The 25,727-nt window shown below is 42.7% G+C and overlaps 1 protein-coding gene across 5 annotated transcripts in view; it reads left to right on the plus strand.

The window, feature by feature from the left end:
* CYFIP1 (cytoplasmic FMR1 interacting protein 1) overlaps nt 1-25,727 on the plus strand; it is a 119,933-nt gene that overhangs the window by 49,234 nt on the left and 44,972 nt on the right. For 3 of the 5 annotated variants that reach the window (XM_044388341.3, XM_044388343.3, XM_048221352.2), the window contains 13 exons: nt 1,350-1,446; nt 1,548-1,676; nt 2,958-3,062; nt 5,339-5,430; nt 7,788-7,905; nt 11,207-11,329; nt 12,147-12,272; nt 18,562-18,728; nt 19,973-20,120; nt 21,297-21,450; nt 22,471-22,627; nt 23,844-23,940; nt 25,557-25,633. In XM_044388341.3, the coding sequence (XP_044244276.1) occupies nt 1,350-1,446; nt 1,548-1,676; nt 2,958-3,062; nt 5,339-5,430; nt 7,788-7,905; nt 11,207-11,329; nt 12,147-12,272; nt 18,562-18,728; nt 19,973-20,120; nt 21,297-21,450; nt 22,471-22,627; nt 23,844-23,940; nt 25,557-25,633 (1,590 nt within the window). The remainder of the gene's footprint in view (nt 1-1,349; nt 1,447-1,547; nt 1,677-2,957; nt 3,063-5,338; nt 5,431-7,787; nt 7,906-11,206; nt 11,330-12,146; nt 12,273-18,561; nt 18,729-19,972; nt 20,121-21,296; nt 21,451-22,470; nt 22,628-23,843; nt 23,941-25,556; nt 25,634-25,727) is intronic. The other 2 variants (XM_044388342.3, XM_057303791.1) reach the window with 1 other exon arrangement.

Below are 25,727 nucleotides of genomic sequence, written 5' to 3' on the forward strand. Positions count from 1 at the left end.
GAAAACAGTATTTTTGATCCCTTCATTAGTCTTAGCAAGTACTCAGATCAATAAAGTGAACATTTTGAAAAAGGGATGTTATCATGATCAGGGTTCATGTTAGGTTTAACTATATAATTTTTTAAAAACCTACAGAAATAACAGTGGCTTAAACAAGGTTGCAGATCATTTCTGTCTCACCTGAAAGTCCTGAGGTAGGTGATCTGCAACTGATGAGGGGATTCCACAGTGTTCGCACCAGGGCTCCTGCTGTCTTGCTGCTCTGCTGCCTTCGTGTGTTGTCTCATGGTCCAGGATGGTGACTTGAGCTCCAGCTGTCATTTCTGCTTTCCAGTCAACAGGGAGGAAGGAGAATAGAAGAGTCGTACTATCTTGTATAAGTAAACTTCTAAGTGCCTGGCAGTGTTTTTCATTATATCTCATGGCTCAACCATCAGTCACATGGGCATGAGGGACATTGCTGTAGCATGGAAATTTGGGGGTCATTTCTAAAGAGGCACAGAGGAAATGACTGTCAGTGTAGGTTATCAGTCTTTACCATGAGAAGTTTTCTTCATTAAAACCCCCAAGTTTTTAGGTTGCACAGACAGGCTCGTAGGTGGCCAGTTTCCACTAAACGTTTTGGGAGGCTGCCCTAGGTGTGCAGAATGCTCACACCGATCTTCGCATTGCTTTGCAAGACCCAGAGAGAGACTCAGCATGTACCTTGCAGTCTTTTTGGGCCTAAGTATCGGTAATTCTGTATGTGCTATTCCCTCTCTCCTCGCACTTACCCTGTGAGTAGGGCGGGTGGACAGTTGTTATTATAGATGTGATAAGTGAGGTTCAGGAGGTTAATCCAAGATTGAGCAGCATATTGGTGAAGGACACTGGGATTCTGCCTCTGATCTTTGGCACCAAAACTGTGTGTAGTCCCTGACTTGTGGGAGGCATGGTGGCCTAGAGGATTCTTGGCAGAGAACCTGGACAGTGCTGAGCATCTTCATTACCATGTTGTGAGAGTCACTGAGGGGGAGGCAGTCTTTCTCAGAGTTGGGAACAGATAGCCATGGGAAGAGGCCAGCGTGCAGGGATCCTTCAGGAAGGCCTGTGGTCGGCGCTGCCATATCTCTGAGGAAGTCTGTCAGCTGTGGACAGTGGGGTGGTGAGCTGTCCAGGCTGTCAAAAGAGTGACCTGGAGTCCAGGGTAGACAAACTCGAGGAGGCTGAAATTATAACTAGCTTCTAAGACCCACATTTTTACAGATAACTGTCGCCAGATAAAGTAATCTGGGTTTTCTATGCTTTTTTTTTTTTTTTTTTTAATCATTAAGCACATTCGTTGTTTAACTCTTTTTTTGCTTTCAAAGGGCTGCTCAGTTTTTACGGAAAATGGCGGACCCACAGTCCATCCAGGAATCACAGAATCTGTCCATGTTCCTGGCCAACCACAACAAAATCACACAGGTAAGGCTCACACTCTCTCTCCTCTGGCTGATGGGACGTGTTGTTGGGGTCTGGGAGCCTGGGAACAGTCCGTGGCATGGATCTCACACTCTGTGTTTCAGTCTTTGCAGCAGCAGCTTGAAGTGATTTCTGGCTATGAAGAGCTCCTTGCTGACATCGTGAATCTGTGTGTGGATTACTACGAGAATAGGATGTACCTGACACCTAGTGAGAAACACATGCTTCTCAAAGTACGTGTGTGGGCACGGCTGCTTACATAGCTGTGGGGAGAAGAGGCTGTGCGTTAACTATGATCCTTTTGCCCACCTTTTCTTATTCTCATGCTTGCCGTGTGTGTGTGTGTGTGTGTGTGTGTGTGTGTGTACGTGTACACAGTATCCTCTATGGTGCCCACAGCATGCACTACAGGCTCTCAGCACATTCCTGTGGGTGCCCCAGGCTTGACCCCAGTGCCAGTTGGGATCATATGTCACCCCCTGGAGAATGTGCTCATGGGTGAGGAGGTCCAGGGTCAAGGGCTTCTCTCAGTATTAGCTTCTTATAGCAGAGGTTATATCAGGTTCTATTTGTTAAGGATATAATTCCTAGGAATTAAGAATACTGTGTCTCCATGATCATAGATTTTTTTTGGTCAAGAATGTGGCCATTCACCATATTGGGGAGGTTTTCTTCTTCTCCTCCTCCTCCTCCTCTTCCCTCTCCCACCCCCCTCCCCTCCCTCTCCTCCTCCTCCCGCTCCCCCTCATCCTCCTCTTCTTTTTTTTTTCTTTTTTAAGATTTTACCTATTTATTTGAGTGAGAGAGAGGGAGAGAAAGAATGATCATGAGCAGGGGGGGAAGGATAGAGGGAGAAACAGAGTCCCCGCTGAGCTAGGAGCCTGATGTGGGACTCGATCCTAAGACCCTGGGATCATGACCTGATCTGAAGGCAGACCCTTAACTGACTGAGCCACCCAGGTGCCCTGGGGAGATTTTCAGTGACATTTCTTACTGGGAAGAGGAGAAGGTAGTTCTGCTATTGCATTTGCTCTGCTTTCCACCTTTGGGGAGGATAGTCCTGAAGGACCTTGTGCTAGGTGTCCTGTCAGCCCAAAACCTTCCCTGTAAGAGTGGGCCCAGCCCCAAGATCTCTTCCTGAAGGAGAGCACCATGCTGGAGGACACTGTCTAGTGGAGCACTCTGTGATGGTGGAAGTACGCTGTCTGCGCCATCTGAGCAGGAGCCTGGGGCCATGAGTGTTTGTAGAAATCCACATTTAGTATCTCATTTGCTTAACGAGAGGTGGAGGTGGTGCTTGTGCCTGGGGAGGACATTAGAATAGCCACAAGAAATGACACACATGGAAGAATAGCTTCATATGAAGGGATAGCTATTTATTTATAAGGAACTTTTAAAAGTGCTTTTTGAAAGAAGAGTGAACTATCATTTAAATTTACGAACTGTAGCATTAGAAGTGCTTATGGATAATTAAACTTGCAGGTTTAAGTTTTTTGCAATTTTGTGATTTTCAGGTCATGGGGTTTGGTCTATACTTGATGGATGGGAGTGTCAGCAACATCTATAAACTTGATGCCAAGAAAAGAATAAACTTATCCAAAATCGATAAGTACTTCAAGGTGAGTTACATTTTTTTAGATAAGCCTTTTTATCGAGTGTATACAGTTTGTATTTTGGGAGGTAAACCTCTGTGACCCACATCTGGAAGTGTGGACTTAAGCAGCGGGGAGGGGGGACATCACTGGCTTCCATCTGGAAAGGTGGCTACTCTCCCTCTTGCTCTGCATCAGTTTCGCCTCGGTTTGAACCTTGTGTACAGGGAACGGTGGGTGTGTGTACTCTTCTGCATCTGGCTGCTTTCACTCATTTGTTAGATTCATCTCTGTGGGATCCCACAGCTATAGATAGTCCTTAGGTTTTCATTGTGGTGTCCATTTTATGATTATACCTCAACTTATTTATCCATTCTGTTGTGATGGACATGAGGTCATTTCTGAGTTTTGGCTGGTACGAACAATGCTGCTTTGATTTAGTGCACGTCGATGCGTGTTTCTGTTGAACATATGTACATCCAGGGCTAGGATTAGGGGCTATAGGCATACACATTTTCAGTATAAGATACCGCCTAACGATTTCCCACAAGGCTCTGCTGATTTGCATTCCCACCAGCTGTGAGTGAGCCTTCCTGTTGCTCCACATCCTCACCAACACTTGGCACTATCACTTTTGGGGAAGAGCATTTTGAAGGGTGGTATGTCCTTGTGATATTTTTGGCTGTCATTTCCTTGTGTTTTAGTTGATATTTCCCTGATGACTTTTCACTCTGTTAGTCTTTTGTGTGCTCTCTTGTGAAGTGTCATTTCAAGTTTCTTGCCTTCCCCCCCCGCCCCATTAAAGATGTCATTAAGTGAACAGAAGTTCTTAATTTTATTGTAGTCTTGTATATCAATCTTTAATATCTACTTTTTTAAAAGATTTATTTTAGAGAGAGAGCACGTGAGAGCAGGGGGAGGGGCAGAGAGAGAGAGACAAGCAGACTCCCTGCTGAGTGGAGAGCCCAAAGTGGGGCTTGATCCCAGGACCCTAAGGTCATGACCTGAGCCGAAACTAAGAGTCAGATGCTTAAATGACTGAGCCACCCAGACACCCCTTTAATATCCAATTGTAGAAATCTTTGTATAGGGCAGGCTTATGAGAATTTCCTTCTTGTTACTTTCTAGAAGCAGCACCATTTCCTTTTCTATCTGGATCCATACTCTTCCTCGATCTGGCCTCTATATATGATGGGAAGAAAGGGGTTGACATTTTTAGATATTTTTCTTTTCCCCATTATGAGTATCCAGTTGACTTAGTCCATTTATTGTAAAGGCCATCTTTTCTCCCATCTCTGTGCCATGTTGCCTGGGTCATAAAACAGGTACCTGTATCTCTGTGACTCTGTCTTAGGTTCTGTGTCCTGCTCCACTGCTCTCCATTCATGCTCCAGGGCCACACTGTCTTAGTTCCTGTAGCTTTCCAATAGAACAGATCTGCTTATCAGGAAGCCTTCAAGTTACGTTCTTCACGATTGTCTTGGGTGTCATCCCTTTACCGTTCAAAATAAATTGGCTTGCTGATTTCCTTATACATACACACATACATACGCACTACCCATAAACCATTTTTCTTCTTGGAATATTGTTAGGAATTCCATAGATCAATTTAGGGAGTAAAAATACCAAGTCTTCCAATCCATGAACCTGATATATTTCTCCATTCACTTAGAACTTCAAAACTGTCTCTAGAATTTTTGGTAGTATTTTTGTTTAGAGGTCTTGACCATATTTTGTTAGATTTAGTCATACGTATTTTTAGGGCTTTTTGGTGCTATTGCAGATTGTCTCTCTCTCTCTTTTTTTAAGATTATTTATTTTTTTATTTGAGAGAGAGAGAGAAGGAGCAGGGGGAAGGGGCAGAGGGTGAGACAGACGCCCCACTGAGCAGGGAGCCTGACTTGGCGCTAGATCCTGGGACTCTGCAATCATGACCTGAGCCAAAGGCAGCCACTTAACTGACTGAGCCACTCAGGTGCCCCAAATTGTTTCTCTTTAGATTTTCATTTTCTGTTTGTTACTAGTATATAGAAATGCAAATAGATTTTTTTCATGACCATGGATCTAGCAACAAGGTAGGTTAATTTTAATATTAGAATTGGTTTTATGACTGTTGGTTCTTAAATTGTATTTTGTCCTTCTTAAAGTGAATGTGTAAGTTCCTTACAATTTTTTTTTTCTAGTAAATGATTAAAAGAGCCAGTATTCAGCTCATAGTAATTACCAGCATTACTCATTCTTGTGATTGTATTTGGTGACTAAACATACATAATGACCTTATTTTTTTTGTTCTTTGAATATAGCAGCTCCAGGTGGTTCCACTGTTCGGGGACATGCAAATAGAACTTGCAAGATACATCAAGACCAGCGCCCACTATGAGGAAAATAAATCTCGGTAGGAGAGTGAGCTGTCCAGTGGGGACATTCTGGAGTGTTCTCATTGTGGTTTTATAACACTTATTTATCTAGAGAGAACACCCTTGACATTTTTAACCATCTAGAACCAAATGCCCTATATGGTAGGCCTTGTCACGAGTGACTGCTCACATTTAAATTCATTTAAAAAATTTTTTATTTTCTTGGTTATGACATCCACATTTCAAATGTTCAGTAGTGGCTACTGTGTTGGCCACCATAGATACAGAGCTTTTCCATCATCTCAGAGAGTTCTGTTGGATAGAACGGGTTGAGAATGTACCAGCTTAAACAAGTGGTGTGCTGGTCAGTGCTCAACAACTCGCCCTGCTGGACAGGGGGGTGTTTGCATTGATATCACAGAGATTATAAAACTATCACCTAAGGCCCAAATCCAGCCCAGGGCTGTTTTTGTAGATCTCAGTTGCTTTGAATGGTCTTTACGCTTTTAAAGGGTTTTGTTTTGTTTTATAAAAAAGAAGACAATGGCTGTATGACAGAGACAGTGTAGCCCCCAGATTTTGAAGTATTTACTTTCTGGCCCTGTAGAGAGAGAGTTGGCCAGTCATTGGCATAAAGGATCCGTAGCTCGCAATTACAGATGATAAAAAAACATACCATACTTTTTTTTTGTAAATTCCACATAGCCAGTTGGGTCTTGCAGGATGCTTTTGTTGACCTTTGCCAAACACGTGTACCTGTAGCCAACCTGGACTTGCAATTCAGCCACGATTTTGAAAAATGCAATTACATCTTTTTTGTTAGTTTTTTGTTTTTAATAAAGGCTGAATTGTAAACACTTTAAGCCTTTGCAGGCCACATGTGGTATCTGTCATATATTCTTCTTTGCTGTTGTTGTGGTTTTGTTTTTTTAAACAATGAAAATGTAAGTAGCATTTTGTATGACTCTAGGACCGTACACACACAGGTTGTATTTGGCCTGTGCTGTACTTTGCTGAGTTCCGTGCTAGCTTATTTCTTAATAAATCTGCCATTAAATTGGATATGCCATCCAGTTAGGTGACTTCTCATTCTCCTCTAAGTCACATTCATTAAACTGAAACCTCTTTCTTCTTCAGCACCAATTCATGCTCTGATTCCCACGGTGTAAATACTCCCGCCATGACTGACTTCAAGCTAACAATGTGACAACTGTAGTAGCATGTCCTTACACAGTGCTTCTACCTAACAAACACAGATGAGCTCTAGATGATAGGTAATGGTAAAACCAGTAAGAGAATCAGGAAACAATGAGTTTTGCATACTTATTTCTATATTTTTGATATGATTTATTGTGAATCAATAGCATTTAATTGGGGGTAATGGGTATGTTTAACAGCCACCTTGGGACATGCCTGAGCACGTAGCAGTCAGCTTTGAGATCCCAGACCAGCAGCCCTGCACCAGCATCTGGGTCCAGAAAGGGTGGTCACAGGGTGTGGTGTCAGCAGTCATGTTCTGGGCTCTAGGGCCTTGCCTGAGGTGGACATGCTTTTTGGGGCTTGCAGGGGAGGCAGGTGTATTGAGGGTGGTATCTGGATAGAGCCTGGGCCTCAGGTGCTCGTCGTAGACTCAGGGAGCCACCTTGGATGATGCCAACATAATCATTGCATCATCCTACAGTGGAATCAGAAAGTAAGAAAGGGATGCTGCTTGATACAGTGTACCCATTATTTCGAAAAGGGGTAACCTGCATCCCTTCCCTTGAAGCAAAGAGGACCAGCTTGGTAAAAACAAGAGTGTCGGGGTGGAGTGTGAGGAAGCAGTGGTCAGAGCTCCAAAGCCCATGCTTTTGCCCAAGAGCTCCAGCAGCTTTAATTGTTAATAAACTTCTTTTCCACTAAATTGACTATCAGTTTGCTGCTGAAATGGTGTGTCGTGCACTTAAGTAGTCAGTTTTCAGTTCCCAGTAAGGATAACTTTTGTTTCTGAGTCTTTGGCAGACTTGTTTTCTACTGTATCCTGTGTTTTCATATGTGAGTAATAAAAATAGGTGTTAAGGGGTCCTTGCAAGGGTGATGCAGTGTCCTAAATCCAGCAACAGCTCTCAGCTTTTTTGAAAGTAGTTGGCTGATTAAGCAGAAATTACGATTCCTTTTCTAAAACACAGGTATGAGAAGGTAGGACAGTCACCCTGACACAGGGGGATGGGGCTGGCTCGGCTGTTTCTTTGCTGAGAATTCATGTTCTCTCCAAGCCTCTATGTCCTCGCCAGCGTGCAGGACCAGTGGGCCATCCTAGTGCCTGCTGTGCATGTGTCCCCGGCCACCCCACATTGTGAAGCATAAGTCTTCTGCAGGCGCCTCTTCAGGTAACACATTTCCCCTTCACCGCCAGATGGACGTGCACGTCATCCAGCAGCAGCCCGCAGTATAACATCTGTGAGCAGATGATCCAGATCCGGGAGGACCATATGCGCTTCATCTCAGAGCTGGCGCGTTACAGCAACAGTGAGGTAACAGGGCCTTCAGTGCCTACCTGTGCCGGTACCTAAGGCCAGAGGTGTGCGGGAACCTTAGGCTGGATAGGTGGATATGTCCTCGGTGCCCAGAGGAGGGCCTGGAGTTGGGGATAGGAGGAAGCACTGTCCCTCAGCTGTGGGTCTTGTTAATTCCTTCCAGCTTGGCAGACGGGTTTTTCTGTGTTCCTTGTTTGGGCTGGTCACATTCTCCCCACCTGCCAAGCACAGCACCAGGCCAGCCCTGTCAGTGTGTGGGGTGGGCAGGAGTGGGGAGGTCTGAGGAGCAGTGGGAATGTCATTTCTCACATGTGAGCAGGCAGGGCAGCGAGGTCAGGGATGTAGTAATGGTCTGTGGTATGCATGCTACGCATCGTCTTAGAGGGACCTGGGGACTCGAGACCACATACACAGGTCTGGTCTTTGGGATTATGGTACCTCAGGGTTCTCAGGAGGATCATTAACATTTGGAGGGAACATCTCTGTGTTTTGGCCCTACCTATTGCAGGATAATGAGCTCCCCTGTCCTCTACCCAGCAAACACTGGCCATTATGTAACCAGAATGACTGGAAGACAGCCCAAATGGCTCAGAGCACAGGCTAGCTCCAAGCAGACCCCTGGTGGCCAACTCCCCCAGGAGGAGGTGCTGTCTCACTGTCTTCCCAGCTGCCAGCACAGCCCACAGGGTAGAGATGGAGGCAGGGACTGTGCTGATATACTTGTAAACCGAATTCGTGGGACACTCTCAGACAACATGTACAGTTGATTTCTACCCTTAAAATAGGTGTACGTGACAGCATGTATGGCTCCTGTCTGTTTTCCCTCTGATGTCTGCTGTGGTACCTTTATAATTAAAATGAGAGTTTTAATAAGAAAAAAGAGATCTATCTTTAAATGCTCTGCTCATTTTTTTTTAAACAGATTTATGGAGATTTAATCCACATACCATACAATTCACCCATTTAAAATGTACAATTCAAAGGTTTTTGTTTATTCACTGAATTGTGTAACTACCACCACAGCCCATTATTGGAACACTTTCATTACCCCCCCCCCCCCAGTAACTCCGTACCCATGTGCTTCTGATCTCTATATAGATCAGAGGTTCCAAGTACCCTCTCCTTTGGGTTTCCCATGTGTCTTATAGAGATAAGGGCTCTTTTTAAACATGACTGTAATACCATTATCACACCTAGAAAAAAAAATCAAGTATTCCTTAATATCAGAATCACTGTTCAGTTTCCTCTGTTGACTCACAGATGGTTTTATTTTTCCAAGTTGATTTGCCTCAGGATCCAAATGAATTTTATACACTAGTTGGTTGGTGTGTCTCTTTGAAGATGTGTCTCTTCTCCATCACTCTTGCTCCCTGTAGGGTCATTTGGTGTGACCTCTGTGCCCCGTGCTTCCTCTACATGGGTGATTAGCTCTGGAGGCCTGATCAGACTTGGCTTCCATCCTCTCCGGGCAGCTGGACCTTCATTGGCCATGCTGCAGACTGCTAGAGTGTCTGGCAGTCTCTCTCTCGAGTGTAGACAGCCATCGTTCACTGCCAAATGTATGAATTCATTAGGGCTGTGACATGATGGTCTTCTGGTCCTTTCACTCCTTCTCAATTCCTCCTAACAGCCGAGCCTTGCTCTGAAGTGTGATTCCTTCAGGAGAGACAGGTCAGAGCTGGATTCCGTTGCTATGTGTATCAGGTTTTCAGATAATTGGTTCTCTAGCATCATCTAAGGTAACAGAGTTTTGGGAGTACTGTCTTGATGTTAGTCTACTTCAGTTTCCATCTTTCCCCCCCCTTCCATGCTGAGAATCCAGGTTCTTAATGACTACAGCATATTTTGACTTGATGTCTTAGTATACACTTAGCAGTCTTAAAATAGCAATACCAACACTGCTAATAACAATATAATTACTAGACATAATATAATTACATATTATATAATGTTACAGTATTATAATGACAGTATAATTACTAAAAATTGTTTTAAGATTTATTTTGTAAGTTAATTTTGCCCTTAGATTTTCTCCCTCTAGGAATAGAGATCAAATCATTTTGGGTTTTTTTTCTTCTTCTTTTTTTCTTCCTTCTTTCTTTCATTATTTTTTTAAATCATTGTTTTTCAAAGTGACTTTAAGTGGTTTGTTTTGTGTTGGTCTCAGCCTATTGATAGTGATGTCTGAAGAACTTACCTATCTTTGGCAGCCCCCATAGATGTTTCCCTAATTGGAGGCAATTATTGTGGCTGGACAGGCCCTTGTGGTTCTTATTGTGCCTGCAAGATGTACCTCAGCAACAACCATCAGGGAATTTTGGGAAAAAGAAGGATTATTACTTAGAAATTCTGGAAGGCACATGGCATGCCTGGAGCCACAAAGTGAAGTGAGGGTAGAAGAGTGTGGATCTGGTACTCTGCCTTTATTGGGGCCCAGAGTGAGATACTGAGGATTTCATGGGTTTACTCTTTATTGGCAAATTTCAAACATAAGAGCAGGAATTAGGGCACCTAAGTGGGGTCACTCAAGTGATAAGTTATCTAGAGCTTTCTAAGAGGGGAGCTTCATGGATGGGGCTGCCTGGCTCTTTAGCTACTTGTATAGCTGGTACTGTGTTTGTTCTAGACGGATGTCCTTGAAATGTCTGCCTCGGCAATCAAAAGCTTAATGCCAGGCGCTTACACTGTAATTGTCAGGTGCCTACCTGTGCTACACTGTTCCTCTGTGTGGTCAGGAATCCAGTTCAGGGCACACTTTAATTCATGCTTTCATTTTGCTTTTGAGTTTTGGGGATTGCTTGTGTCCCGTAATTTAATTTTGTCATAATTATATTAAATATTTGTGTGGTTCCAAAGTCAGATGTACAAAAGGAGGTATATTCAAAGAAGTCTACCTTCTTCTCCACCCTACGCCTTCCTGCCCTTTCGGTAACCATTTTTAAAATGTAAGTTTTCATTTTTTGATATAGGCAAATGCACACGATAGGCATGTTTTCCTTTATTAGCTAAGTGGAAGCATAACTGTGCACATGGTTTTCTTAACACCATGTCCTAGAGATCCCTCCAGTGCAGTCTGCAGAGACATCCTCTTCTTTGAGAGCTGCAGAATGTCCGTGGTCAGGGCTCTGCTGTTACCGGCCTTTTGCTGTGGTAAAGGCTTCTGTGCCCCCATCACTTCATAACTTAGCAGATGCACCTTTTCTGTAGATTCCTAGTGGATTTGCTAGGTCATGGGGTAAATGCCTAACTGGTTTTTCTAGATACAGGGTGACTTCTTGATGCTCCTGTGGTGCTCTAGGTTGTCACGGGGTCGGGCCGCCAGGAGGCTCAGAAGACAGACGCTGAGTACCGGAAGCTGTTTGACCTGGCCCTTCAGGGCCTGCAGCTGCTGTCCCAGTGGAGTGCTCACGTGATGGAAGTGGTAGGCACTCTGTACTTGCTTTTATTTGGAAATGCGGAGATCTGAAAGAATGTCTACCCCTGGTTGGTTAGAAGTGCTTTTCTTCCCAAAATCATCCAAGAAATTGACTAAATGATATTTTTTCTGCATTAACTTTGGTCTTTGTATCAAGAACAAATTGGCTTTTTATCTTTGATCCTAGAAATAAAAATCTCTATCACTATAAATATTTCTTAGGTGGCTCAAAGTACATTTCATTTGTGTGTTACAAATAAAGGACCTCATCTTTTAAAACATATAGATAGAATTTGTACCATTATGATGATTTTTAATTCTCATTTTTAAAAAATGTTTTCTCTGTGGAGTTCCAGCCATTGGTTTCTTTTGTTTAGCATTAGTAAGATAGTTTCTGATGCCATGTAAAGATTTGGATACCTGTAAGTCACAGAAGATTTTTCCTTTTGTTGTTTATTTTGACCAGATAAAAATTATTAAGTTGGATGAGTACATGATCATTTGAAAGGCTGATTTTTTTTTTAAATGAAATAAATACCTAGTCTTAAAATATTCAACACAAAATATCCAGGACATTTTACCTTATGTATTTCTTAAACCTGTAGTCACATGGCCAGAATGTCTTGCAGTTTTATGGAAATGGACTTTGTGAGTGTATGTGTGTGTTATGTATGTGTGAGCGTGCAGGCATCTGTGTGATTTTCAGATGCAGCTAATATTAGAAGGCTGATCTCTGGTGGCTTTGGTGATAGTCATGTCAGTATGACCAGAATGTAAGAATTTGCATTCAGTGTGGATGTCTCCCCTTTTCTGACCACGCCAGTATTCATGGAAACTCGTGCACCCGACGGACAAGTACTCCAACAAGGACTGCCCCGACAATGCTGAGGAGTATGAGCGAGCCACCCGCTACAACTACACCAGCGAGGAGAAGTTCGCCCTGGTGGAGGTACGGTTTGCTCTTTTCCTCCTTTGGCTCTGGCCTCAGACTGTCTTCCCGTTCAAAGCAAAGGCAAAAACTTGAGCAAAATCAATTCACAGTTTCATGTTGTCACTTCTGTATAGGGCAGGCCTTTGCATCTTTCTTATTGTCAGCAGAACAATAAAATAGAATGTGGGTTCCTGGTCTCTACACTGATGGCTCCCCTGGGTAGATCAGGGGTTCACTCACGAGTGTCTGGGAGCGGGGCATAGCTTCTTGATGGGGGGACAGAAGAGGAACAAGATGAGACCCTGGTGCCCTGAGACAGAGGAGCCCCCACATTTCCAGTTGTCACCAAGCTCTTTGCTCTCGCATATGTTGGCTCTGGCCCCCTCAGCTCTGCTCTGTCTTCCTGATCCTGTTTTATGAAAAGAAGTTCTTCATTTCCATGCCAGTGAGTTTCTTTTCTTCTGTAATTGGACCTTTTTTTCTCGTTTAAGAAAACTTTGCATACCCTCAGGTTATAAGATATTCTCCTCCACTGCCTTCCGGATGTTTTATTCTGCCTTTCACATTTAGATCTGAAGTACACCCTAACTTAGTTTTCCTTTTCCTTTTTCTTTTTTTTTTTTAAGTTTATTTATTTATTTAAGTAATCTCTACACCCCGTCTGGAGCTTGAACTCACAAACCCCAAGATCAAGGGGTTTCTAACTGAGCCAGCCTTGTGCCCCCCAAAATTAGTTTTTAAAACACTTCTGCCTTCACTGCTCTATCTCACCTTTGTTGTGAATTAAGTTACCGTTCATGTATGGGTGTGTTTTTCTCACTGTTCTAATCCATTGGTCAGTTGGTCTATCCTTGGTCGCATGCCCCTTTGTCTTAATTACTGTAGCTGATTTCTGTGTCTGGTAAAGCAGGCTTTTCTGTCTTCAGGAGTTCCTTGGTTATTCCTGCCGTTTGTATTTTCATATAGATTTTGGAGTCATTTTTTCATATTTCGCAGTGAAACCTGTTGAAGGTTTTTATGGGGATATGAATAAACCTATAGGTCATTTTAGGGAAAATTGGTAAATTTAGAATATTAAGCCTTTTATGAACATGGTATATCCCTCCATTTCTTTAGATTCTCTTTAATTTCTCTTTTATAATCTGTAAAACTCTTACACATCTTTTGTTAGCTTTATTTCTAGGTATTTGATATTAGATGGTAATGTTTTAAATTTTTTCTAAATGTTTGTCATTGGTATTTAGAATGAAAAGTATTTTTTGTATTTTTTCTTACATCTACCAACCTGTCTAAACTCATTTGTTAATTGTAGCAAATTATCCATTGGATTTTCTACCAATATAATCATCATCTGAAAATATGGCAGTTTTATTTATCCCAACTTTCCATTTTTATTTATTTTTTTAATTACAATGGGTAGGACCCCTGCTTGTTAAATAGGAGGCACCAGGCATCCTTGTCTCGTTCCTCATCTCAAAGGGAAAGCTTTCAGCATTTCACCATATAATGTGTTTGCTGTAGGTTTCTTTTTTTATTTATTTGAGAGAGAGTGAGCACAAGTGTGGGGAGGGGCAGAAGAGGAACAGGGAGAAGCAGACTCCCCGCTGAGCAGGGAGAGCCTGCTGTGGGACTCGATCCCAGGACTCCAGGATCATGACCTGAGCCGAAGGCAGACGTGTCACCCACTGAGCCACCCCAGGTGCCCCTGCTGTAGGTTTCTTAATAACCAACCTTTATCAGATTAAGGAACTTGCCTTCCAGTCCTTGTTTGGTAAAAGAGATTTTATTATGAGTTCACATTAATTCTGTTAAACACTTTGTATTCACTAAGTGTGACTTTTCTCTTTTATTCCATTAATGTGGTGAATGTACATTGATTGAGAGGGGTTCCCCCCACTTTTTTTTTTTTTTTTTTTTTTTTTTGAAATCAGGTTTGATATTAAGGTAACCTTGCATTCCTGGTATAAACTCAACTCAATCATGACAGATTATCCTCTTTATGTATTGTTGGGTATAGTTTGCTAGTATTTTGCTTAGGATTTTTATATCAGACTTGATGAGTGAGAGTGTCTTTTACTATCACTTTTTAAAATCTTTTATTTTAAAATATTTTTATATTTACAGAAAAATTGCAAAGATGATACAGTGAGTTCCTATATACCCCACACCCATTTTTCTTTATTGTTAACATTTCACATTAGTATTGTTATAATTAATAAACCAATATTGGTACATTATTATTAACTAAAGTCCGTACTTTATTCAGATTTCCTCAATCTTTCCATAATGTCTTAGTTCTGATCCAAGATCCCACATTACATTAAGTCATCATATCTCCTTAGGCTCCTCTGGGTTGTGAGTTTTTCAGACTTCCCTTGTTTTGGATGACCTTGACAGTTTTCAGGAGCATTGATCAGGTATTTTGTAGAATGTTTCTCAGTTGGTATTTATGTGATTTTTTTTTTTTTTTTTCATAATTAAACTGGGGTTACAGGTTTGGGGAAGGAGGACCACAGAGGTCCATCATTTCCATCACATCACTTCAGGGGTACATACTGTCAACAGACTCATCGTGGTTGGTGTCAACCTTGCTTACCTGGCCAAGGAAGTATTGTCAGGTTTCTCTATTAGAAAGTTACCCTGCACCTTCCCCGCACCCTTGCTTTTTCCCCTTTCCATAGTGTACTTTAGAGAAGGAAGTCACTGCACACAGCCCACACCTGTGTAGTGAGTAGTATTACTTTTTTATAACCTTCCATTCTAGTTTTCTGGATGTCAGCTTCATAAAATAACTCATAGGGGGCTCCCTTCTTTTTGTATTGTATGGAGTGGTTTGTGTAAGGTTCATGTTACTTCTTCTTCCAGTGTTGCTGGCATTTACTGGTGAAACTTTCCCTTTATGGGATGGTTTTTGAAACATTCAGTTTCTTTACTATGTACATTTTCTATTTCTATTTGTATCAGTTTTGTTAAATTGTATTTTCAGGGATGGTAAGTTAGATTTTCAGGGAATTTTCAAAGAATCTTTTAAGATTTTCTAATATTTGTCAAAAAGTTTTTCAAAATAAATTCTCATTTTGATAACAGGTTTTTTTTCTACACATTAGACAATTCACCTGTTTGAAGTATAAAAATTCATTGCTTTTTTTAAAATATATATTCACAGAGTTGTACAATCACAATCCAATTTAAGACATTTTTGTTTTGTCAAAAAGAAACTTCACACCCATTAGCAGTCACCCCCAGTCCTCCTCTCCCTTCAGCCCTAGGCAGCCATCAGTCTGCTTTGTGACTCTGTAGGTTTGCTTATTCTGAACACCTCATGTAAATGAAGTCATACAGTCAGTGGCTGATTGTGATTGGCTTCTTTCTTTCTTTCCTTCTTTCTTTTTTAAAATAAATTTGCTACAACTTGATTTTATTTTTTAGATTATTTTTTTTTATTATGTGAGTCACCATACAGTAAGTACTTCATTAGCTTTTGATGTAGCGTTCCGTGCTTCCTTGTTTGCGTGTAACACCCAGTGCTCCATGCGTGTTTGGCTTCTTTCACTGACCATCATGTTTTCAAGGTTCACACGTGTATCAGTATTCTTTCCATTGCTGAACCCCCCCCATCCCATTGTATGGCTGTATCACATTGTATTTATTTTTTAGCTGATTTTTTAGTTTGGTTGTTTCTGCTTTTTCACTATTAGGAATAATGCTGCTGTTAACTTTTGTGTACTAGTTTTTATCTGGACACGTTTTCATTTCTTTTCAGGAAACATCTAGTAGTAGAATTTCTGGGCCATGTGGTAACTCTGTTTAACATTTTGAGAAACTACCAGATGGGTTTTCCCAAGTGGCAGCACTATTTTATATTCCTACCAACAGCGTATGAGGCTTCTACTTTCTCCAAATCCTTGTCAACACTTGTTATTGTCTGTCTTTTTGATTCTAGCCATCCTACAACACATGCAATATAGCTCATTATGATTTTGATTTGCGGTTTCCTAACAACTAATGATGCTGAGCATATTTTCACGTGCTTATTGGCAATTTATGTATCTTCTTTGGAGAAATGTTTATTCAGATCCTTTGTCCATTTTTTAATTGGATTATTTATCTTCTTATTGAGTTCTTTATATATTCTAGATAAGATTTCCTTATCAGACATATGATTTATATTCTTTTCTTCCATTTTGTGGTTGTCTTTTTACTTTCTTGGTGGGGTCCTTTGACATAAAGTCTTTATTATTTTTTGTAAAGTTCAGTTTACCTATTTTTTCTTTTGCTACTTGTGCTTTTGGTCTTATATCTAAGAAACCATTTCCCAACCCAAATCATGAAGATTTACTCTTATGTTTACTTCTAAGAATTTTATAGTTTTGCCTCTTAAATTTAAATGTGTGGTGCATTCTGAGTTAATATTTTAGTATGGTGTGAGGTAGGGGCTAAGTTAGAGATTCCCAAAACTGCTCTCAGGCTTGATTTGCTAGAAGGACTCACAGGACTGAGTAGCTGTTCTACTCAGAATTATAATTTATTACAGTGAAAGGAGACAGATTTACAGCAGCAAAAGGCACATGGGTGAAGTCCAGGAGAAACCAGGTACAAACTTCTGGGTATTCCCTACTAGTGCACTTGTGCAGGTTGTGGTTAATTTTCCTGGCAGAGATGGGTGACAACATGTGGAAAATGTTGCTAACTAGGGAAGCTTACCCAAGATCTTAGTGTCCAGGTTTTTTATTGGGGGCTAGTAATGTCGGCATGCAACACACCTTCATGACTAACCTCGGCTACTCAGACTCCAGTCTCCCAGTGCAAGCATAGGTGTTCACCATAAATTACATTGTTGACATAAACTATCTAGTCACTCTGGTCCTCCAATGGCCCAGAGCCTTGGGTATACACAGACCCTCTTTTCAGGCAGAATATTCCCAGGGCTAAGAGCTCAGTTCCTCGGAGTTGACCAAGAGCCAGTCCTGAAAACAGGCCTTTCCTGGGAATATGGAGGGTTTGGTCATCCCAGTTAACCCTTTCCTGCACAGGAGACCAACTTTATTAGTTTTGCATGTGGATACTGTTTGTTAAAAGGTAGTATTTCCCTGTTGTTTTCACCCACTTATTGAAAATCAATTGACTGTAAATGTGAAGATTTATTTTTGAACTCTTATTTCTGTTCCATTGATCTGTATGTTTATCCTATGCTGATATAGTCACATAATCTCTTAATATCTGTAAACTGTGTGATAATGCCCCCCTTTTCATTCTTAATGCTCATAGTTCATGCCTTGTCTATGTTTTTCTTGATTAGTCCTGTGAGAAAGTTGTCAATTCTATTATTTATTTACTTATTTTTTTAAACAGCTTTATCTTTGTTGATCACCTTCTATGGTATGCTTGTTTTCTGTTTTGTTAATTTTTACTTGTCATTATTTATTTCCCTCTAGTTTGGGAGAGTGTATTTTCCTTTTTTTTCTTTTTGTGGATTATGATAAATGTTAGATTATTATTGTCAGACTTTTTGTTTCCTGGTGTATGCCTCTAAAGTTCAAAATTTACTTTTTAGCACACCTTTTCCTATATTCCATAAATTTGAATATATAGTATTTTGATTTTCATTCAAGTTGATTTGAATTTGAATTCAGTTCAATTTGAATTTGAATTGGGGCATTTGCTTTTTTTTAATAGAAATTTCCTTTTTTTCCTCATTAGAGAACCATCCGACAATCCCTAAAGCAAACAAATAGAACATGTGAGTGTGCCCTGAGGACATTATAGTGTCTGTGATGCTGTCACAGAGATGAATTTTAAGCATTTTAGTGTATTTTCTTCCAGGCCTTTTTATGCGTATTAATTGAGCATGCTGTTACTGTATAACAGATGGGATTTGGGCTACAAATTCATATAACTTTTTTCTTTTCCAGCTAACAAAATATTTGCTTTCATAAATCTTTTTTATTCTTTTTCCTTTAAAGTCCTTCACAGGGGGCGTACCCTTATGTATTTTGGAGTATTCTGAGTGAGTTATCAAATGCCCCTGTTAGCTCCATGCCAAGCCAAGCAGATCCATCCCTGTCCTCAAGGTGCTCATGGTCTCGTGGAGTCAGACCCAGGCACAGGAACAGCTGCTGACATAGAGCTAAGCTCGCTGCTCTTGGGAAGAGTTAATAGGGTACGAGCTTCAGAGCAAAACATGGGAGGCCAGGAGAGGTGCTGTGCACAAGAGAGAGGCAGCTTCCGGATGCGACTTGGCATCACCTAAGACGGAGCCTTCTCCTGTCACCGTCCACCACACCAAAAGTCGTGTGTCCCCCTGCAGGTGATTGCCATGATCAAAGGTCTGCAGGTACTGATGGGCAGGATGGAGAGTGTTTTCAACCATGCCATCCGGCACACCGTCTATGCTGCTCTGCAGGACTTTTCCCAGGTCACCCTCCGGGAACCACTCAGACAGGCCATCAAGAAGAAGAAGAACGTCATCCAGAGGTCAGCCTCAGTGTAATACCTCCCTGTGATCTCAGAGTCCAAAGTTGTAGGATCAGCTTAGATTTAAATAGCTGTATAGTTAGATTTTCATAAATATGCTCAGTGCCTTTATCTTCAACCTCCAGATGCCCTTCTGCGGAATTTCCTCTAGATGTAATGCGGTGGGTCCAATTATTTACCTGAGCAACATATAATAAATCAACTACAGAGGGTCTGAGCGTGGGAACGCAGGGACAAGGGTGTGTTTATCTTGGGGCAGGAGAGAGTCTCAAAATCTGTATGACGATTCTGATCACCAGACTTATGGGGACAGAAAGCCCAGCATCACGTTTCCCTTCTTAAAGTGTGTTATCTTCAGTATTATTGCTTCTGTTCCTTTTGGCCTGTCCTACAAATTGGTCAGAGACTAACACAGATATTGCAGAGATCCTGTAGCAATCTCGAGCTAGTTTTCTCTTAATATTTAGCCTTTTAAAGCTGTCTTTCAGAGACATCTTTATAAAATGAAGCTTCCTGGGGCTCACAAATATACTGATTTTATTTTGTTGCTTTATAATTGATGCATTTGACACCTGGCTTGGTATGACTTTTAGCATTAATAAAATTTGATACTGTGAGTCTTCCCATTTGCTCATGTTTGCCATAATGGGAGGCTCACCACATGGGAAATGTGAAGTATAGTCTAAGAGTAACTCAGGTTTTAGCCAGAACTTTCCCCACAAGGTAATAGGATAGGCACATGGATACATCTGCCAAGTGTGGTGCCTGTGGCGGGGGTGGGGGGGTGTCTCCATATAGTGGAGCCCTGTTGGGGATGGGAGCATGTTCCACATGTGTCTGAGACATAGGCCCAGTCCCTGCGGTTATGTTGGTGACATGTTCCTGTTAGAAATCAGGGAAGCAGGGAGGTTGAGTTTCAGCTCCCTGGGTGGATATTTGTGGTCTGTCCCCTGCTGTCTTTTGCATGACTCAGTGTTCAGGAAATAATAACTTCCAGGTTAATTGATACAAACTATAGCTAAGTCAGATCTTCTGGGGCTAGTAATGTCCCCCAGAAAATGATCTATTCAAAATTTCGCTTTGCACTGGTCCATTACCATGTCCCTAACCATTCCCAAAGGAAGTCACATGTGAGAGTTGGCTGTCCTGAGAGCTATGTGTTAGGTGAGGCAATGCTGTGATTTTAAAAGTCCTGAGGGTGTCAGCGCTCTGTGCCTCACTGATGACTTGATGGGGCTGTTTAGTGTCCTGCAGGCCATCAGGAAGACCGTGTGCGACTGGGAGACTGGGCATGAGCCCTTCAACGACCCAGCCTTGCGGGGCGAGAAGGACCCCAAGAGTGGCTTTGACATCAAAGTACCCCGGCGTGCTGTAGGACCCTCCAGCACTCAGGTTCTCATCCTCCCTGCTCCCCTGCTCCACTTGTTCCCCTGAGCGGGCTAACCCTGAGGTGAGGGTTGGTAAGCAAGGCCAGGAGTAAAATGACATAACCACTGTCTGCTCAAGATGATCAAGCATTGCCTGTGCCGTTTCTGCTCCTCTGTTCCCTGCCCAAGTGAATCTGGAGCATTAGCCAAGACGTCCTTGTGATTCTCAGATTTGATCACTTGCATGCAGAATTTAATTTGACTGCATTGACTCCCATTGCAAAAATGTGGGTGAAAGTCTATGTGTCTGTATTTACGCTGTGTTTCCTGGTGGGTGTTTAAATGTATGGTTACACTTTTTATGTTGGGACTTAAGCCACCACTGCTGTTTTCTCTCCTGGCATGCTCAGCCCTCTGTCCCCCAAAAGTAGCTTTCTTCTGACTCTCAGTACCCGATTTAATATGTCCCTCTGCTTTTCTCTTCCCATTTTGGGACTTAGTACTTCTTACTCATTGTTCTTCTGTTGGGGGCTTTTATAATCTCTTCTGCCAGTCTTCAGAGACCAGCAAAGCACGTTGTTGGCTCTATATGAAACCTCTCAAATATCTGGGAGGAAGGCGTTTGGCCACTTAAGGAGGACGCTTGTCCCGGGTCTGTCCAATGTGCATATGCACCCTCCCCACCCTCTGTTCCCGCGTGTGTGTCTCCCCGCCCCATGATGTGTGTGTCCTGTGACTAACGGCTCTCTCCCACCTCTCCCCCCCATCTGTCCGTGTCTAGCTCTACCTGGTGCGCACCATGGCGGAGTCCTTGAGCTCTGCCGAGCTGCTGAGGCAGCTCAAGTCTTTGGGCATGGAAAGACTCTTGCATGTGGTAAACGCGTTTCTGAGGCAGTCGTACACCTATCCGCCTCTTTTAACCTTTGGTGGTAAGACATCATTTGTTTTTCTTGTTGATGTTTATGGCACGAGGTGAACTGCTCCGCTACAAATTCTTTCTCCCAAGCAGCACCAACTTGGCTACTTAGATGGGTGCCCAGACCCACTTTGAGGAGCCGGTGTAGTGGTAGGCTTACCGCTCCAGCCTGGCTCTGGTCAGGGCTTAGCGGAGTAGTCTTCCTCTTGTGGTTTATCTAAGTTTGGTGTAACTAATGTACCATGTATATTTTCTCCCCCACAAATGTTTCCTTGGATAATGCAGCTTTACATGGTGAGAACCATGCTAGAGTCCCTCATTGCAGACAAAAGTGGTTCCAAGAAAACCTTGAGAAGTAGCCTTGAGGGGCCTACCATATTGGACATAGAAAAATTTCATCGAGAGTCATTCTTCTACACTCACTTGATAAATTTCAGTGGTAAGAGATACTGCTGACCAGTGTCTGGCACAGCTTGTTCTAACACTGCTAACACCGTCTAGAATGCTTCTGCTGACCGTCCCTGCTGTGGTCCCCTCAGACACCCAGACGGTGACCTGCGTTGTAACTTTTGTGATAATCCCTTGCCTGTCGCTTTAAATTCACGGCCAGCCAGGGCCCCCTTCATGTGGCATGGCCCTTCGAAGGATGAGGGCCATGGGCCCACGGCTGGCTGTGTGACTTGAATGCAGTCTTTTTAACCCGTATGAGGACAGAAACAGATGAATGTAATCTGTCACCTGGTTTGAGAACAAGATAGTGATAAATATCAGAAACAGCCCCCACGAGCAGTGTGGAAGGTGGCAGTCACCTTGACCAGGGCGCTGGGTGGGTACCCTTTGTCACTGTGGAGTGCATGTTTACTCTGTTGCCGGAGCAGCTTGCTCAGAGCAGGAAGCCTCTTTCTTGGCTGCGAGTGCTGCAGGTTTGGAGTAAATAGCAAGGCTTTTGTTTTTCATTTGTCAAGAGATGGACACGTGTTTTTTTTTTCATTTGTTTCTATTTTGCATTAGATAAACTCATACTGAATATGCATGTAATGCTCTATCTTTATCCTAAGTAAAATAAAATAACATGGTTTTTATTTCTCCTTTTAAAAAAATTAAAAAAAAATTTTTCCCCCTCCCAGTCCCTCAAAGAAACTCACAGGGTTGACAAGGTCCCATTGGCGGGTGGTGGTGTCCGTGCCGGACCCACAGGGGCCAGACGCTGACTCTGCTCTTTTCGTGAGCAAGAATGTGCACGGTCTAGGGTGGCTTTGCCTGCAGCCACATCGTGGTTGTCTCATCTCTAGTGTGAGGTGCCACGTCACCCCTCCCTGCTCACGTCCACTCCTGCATGGCTCAGGGCTGAGATTGAAGGAGCCTGCGACTGGAACATGCCCCTCCCTGTCCTAGATCATCCTGCTGAGTTTTTTCTGCTTGCAGAAGATTAACATGATTATCATTTGAATCCTTCAAGAAACACTCCAGCAGTGCTGTGACCTTTCACAGTTGTGGTTCCGAGAGTTCTTTCTGGAACTGACAATGGGCAGGAGGATACAGTTCCCCATCGAGATGTCCATGCCCTGGATCCTGACGGACCACATCCTGGAGACGAAGGAGGCATCAATGATGGAGTGAGTGCCCTGTGGGCCTGTCTTAGCTCTTTGTGATGACCAGGGTCCTTGGTGGCATTTGGGAGCTGGGAGATGGAGGAGGGGGCTGGGCTCTTTTCAGTACTTCCTTTGAAGTTGTCATACTTGGGGTAAGATTTCAGAGATTAAAACAAGTAACGGGTTTCTCGGGTTAGACTAAAATCAGGAGCTCAGGCAGCAGAAGTCAGTGAGTCCCACCCTGTCAGGTGCTAGTGAGGCCCTGGGGGCTCAGCTAGGGTCAGCAAGAGCAGAGGTCACCTGGCCTCTCATGTGGGACAGCCTCTGAGCCAGATGAATTTGGGAGAGAAAGTGTTAATTGAATAGTTTCGTTTTGAGGTCAGGGCTCAAGGCCAGGGCAGGGGGTCGGGAGACTTTCACAATAGGAGACCCATGAAGGTAAAGTAATAGGAAAGGGAGATGTCTGGGAACAGACTGGGAGCTGACCCAGCAGGTTCTTCGGCACACAGAGCAGACGTACAGCACCTTGTCCTTGCCCGTGTATGTCAGTTCTTATGTGGTGGTCGGCAGGATGGCCTTCCACTTTCCCTGGAGTGGCCGTGTCATGTGTTCTGCAGCAGCAGAGAGGGGAGGAGGAGCATGGAGATCTCATGCAGAGGCCTTGGCATGCCTCTGTGTTGTGTCTTTGGAGTTGAGCTTGGCCCCACCGCTCACACAGCCTTCCTGCCATGAGGTGGAAGCGGCCTTGCCCCATCAGAGGGACCTTACTGCTGGCTGCTGCCTTTTGTCCCGATAGGGGACAAGGAGAGAGGGGCTTTTGGCCATGCTGGACATGGTCATGGTCAGCTGTGGGACCCAGGATCTTCATATGTTTTCTTATTAAGTCCGACAGTGCATTCTTAGAAAAAAGAAAATAACTTGTTTTTGTGGTTATAAGAAATACTATATTCTGTGGTGAAGAACTTTGAAACATAAATAAGTGAGAAGATGCCATTACAGGAGGCCCTTGTGGACCCGCCAGGGGCCCTGGGCATGGCCTAAGTAAGTGTGTCCCATCTGTGGGATCGTCTGGCTTGGTCCATTAGGTTCCCTCGGCAGGAACCCCATTTGATGTCTGAAGTAAGAGATTGTTTTTCCTCATGTGAGAGGTCAATAATGTTAAATTTTACCTGAAGTGTGGGATGTGAGAGCCGAGAAGCCCTGTATGGAAGGCTGGGCTGACCATTCGCCCCTTCTGCAGGTATGTCCTCTACTCCCTGGACCTGTACAATGACAGCGCACACTATGCCCTCACCAGGTTCAACAAGCAGTTTCTCTACGACGAAATTGAGGCAGAGGTGAGGGCCCAGGCACCTCTAACAAACTTTGATTTCCTTCTTCTTTGAGTATCAGAGGAAGCAAATTTTCTTTATAATATGTGGAGACTTAAACAATAGAACGAACTTTAGAAATAAACATTTTGGAGTGAGCCCTTCTATCTCTACTTTTCTTTCTGCATCTACACATGTGATGATTGGGGTCTTGCAACAGAAGACTTGACTGCATGTCGTAAGCGCCTCTGTATCCTCACCTGTCTTCTGTTACGAACACAGTTTAAACCAACCCCTATTTTATTTCATTTTAGCTTTTTATTTTTGCATATTGTAAGTAATGCTTTGATGAACTTCCTTGCACCTAATTTTTTAGCTGCGTTCGATTATTTTTTGAGGACAGATTCCTACAAGTAGAATTAATTAAATCTGTGTTACATGCAGCTAAGGAGATAAATCTTACTTTGTAGCTTAATATTCAAGATCACTTAACCTCAACAAATTGCATTCTGCATCTAGATGTCCTTCTCCGCCTCCTCACAAAGACACTAGAAAGTGCTTCTGCAGGCAGATGTCATAGGCTCCAGGGCTGTGTAGGGTAGGCATATGGCAGAGACCTTCAGGTCCTGGGGGTGGCTAGCCTTTGAGCACACGATGTCCTTATCAGAGTTCTGGGGGGGAGGCTAACCCCATTTGCAAGTAAGATACAGTTTTGGGGGTGGAGTCACAAGGCTGTAGCCATCCTGTGTCTCCTCCCTGACCTCAGTGCCCAGAGCAGCCGGCCAGGTTCCAGGGGAGGCTACATGCAGCTCCTGGGATACACAGCCCGGTGGCAGGAGCAGAACCCAGATGCAGTACACATTAACTGCTGGGAACACATGATGAAGAGAGACTTTTTCATATTCCTTTGCCTTTAAGAGACAGGGAACATTTTTCTCCATGAGTAAGAGAGGTTCTGATACAATTTTCAGTGGCTGTGTAGTGGTCACTCCTGGCCACACCATGATATATTTAATCTGTTGTTTTTAGACAGTGAGGTTATTTCTCTTTTCTAATAAGAGAGCCTTTGTTAGTTGCCTTAACAAAATATTTTCTTTTAACTTTATATTCCCAGAAATTATTCAATTTATAACTGGAAGTTTGTATCTTTTGACCACTTTCACCCATTTTCCCCATCCCTACCCCTGCCTCTGGAACCACCAGTCTGTTCTCTATGCATTCATTTTTGTTGTTTTAAGATGCCACATATAAGTGTGATTGTACAGTATTTGTCTTTGTCTGACTTATTTCAGTGAGCATAATGCCTTCAGGGTCCATCCATGTAGTTGCAAATGGTAGGATTTCCTTTTTTATGACTGAATAATATTCCACTGTGAGTGTGTGTGTGTGTGTGTGTGTGTGTGTGTGTATCACAATTCTGTATATGTTCATATGTCAGTGGACACTTAGGTTGCTTCGATGTCTTGGCTATTGTAAATAATGCTGCAGTGAACAAGGGGGTGCATTTATCTTTCCAAGTTAGTATTTTCAATTTTTTTGGTTAAATACCTAGAAATGGAATTTGCTGGATCAAAATTTTTTTTTAATTGTCTTATTTGATCTTTAGGAAATAAAAATCTAATACATGCTTTCTTTTTCTTCAGGTGAATCTGTGCTTTGACCAATTTGTTTATAAGCTGGCAGACCAGATATTTGCATATTATAAGGTTATGGCAGGGAGGTGAGTACATGGTTTATGATTTGGACATGAAGTCTTGGGTAACTTGATCTGATGTCTCCTTTAAAATTCACAGAATATGAGAAATGTGTTCTCT

This window comes from Ursus arctos, unplaced genomic scaffold (genome assembly GCF_023065955.2).
Source record: "Ursus arctos isolate Adak ecotype North America unplaced genomic scaffold, UrsArc2.0 scaffold_28, whole genome shotgun sequence".
NCBI classification, from domain to species: domain Eukaryota; kingdom Metazoa; phylum Chordata; class Mammalia; order Carnivora; family Ursidae; genus Ursus; species Ursus arctos.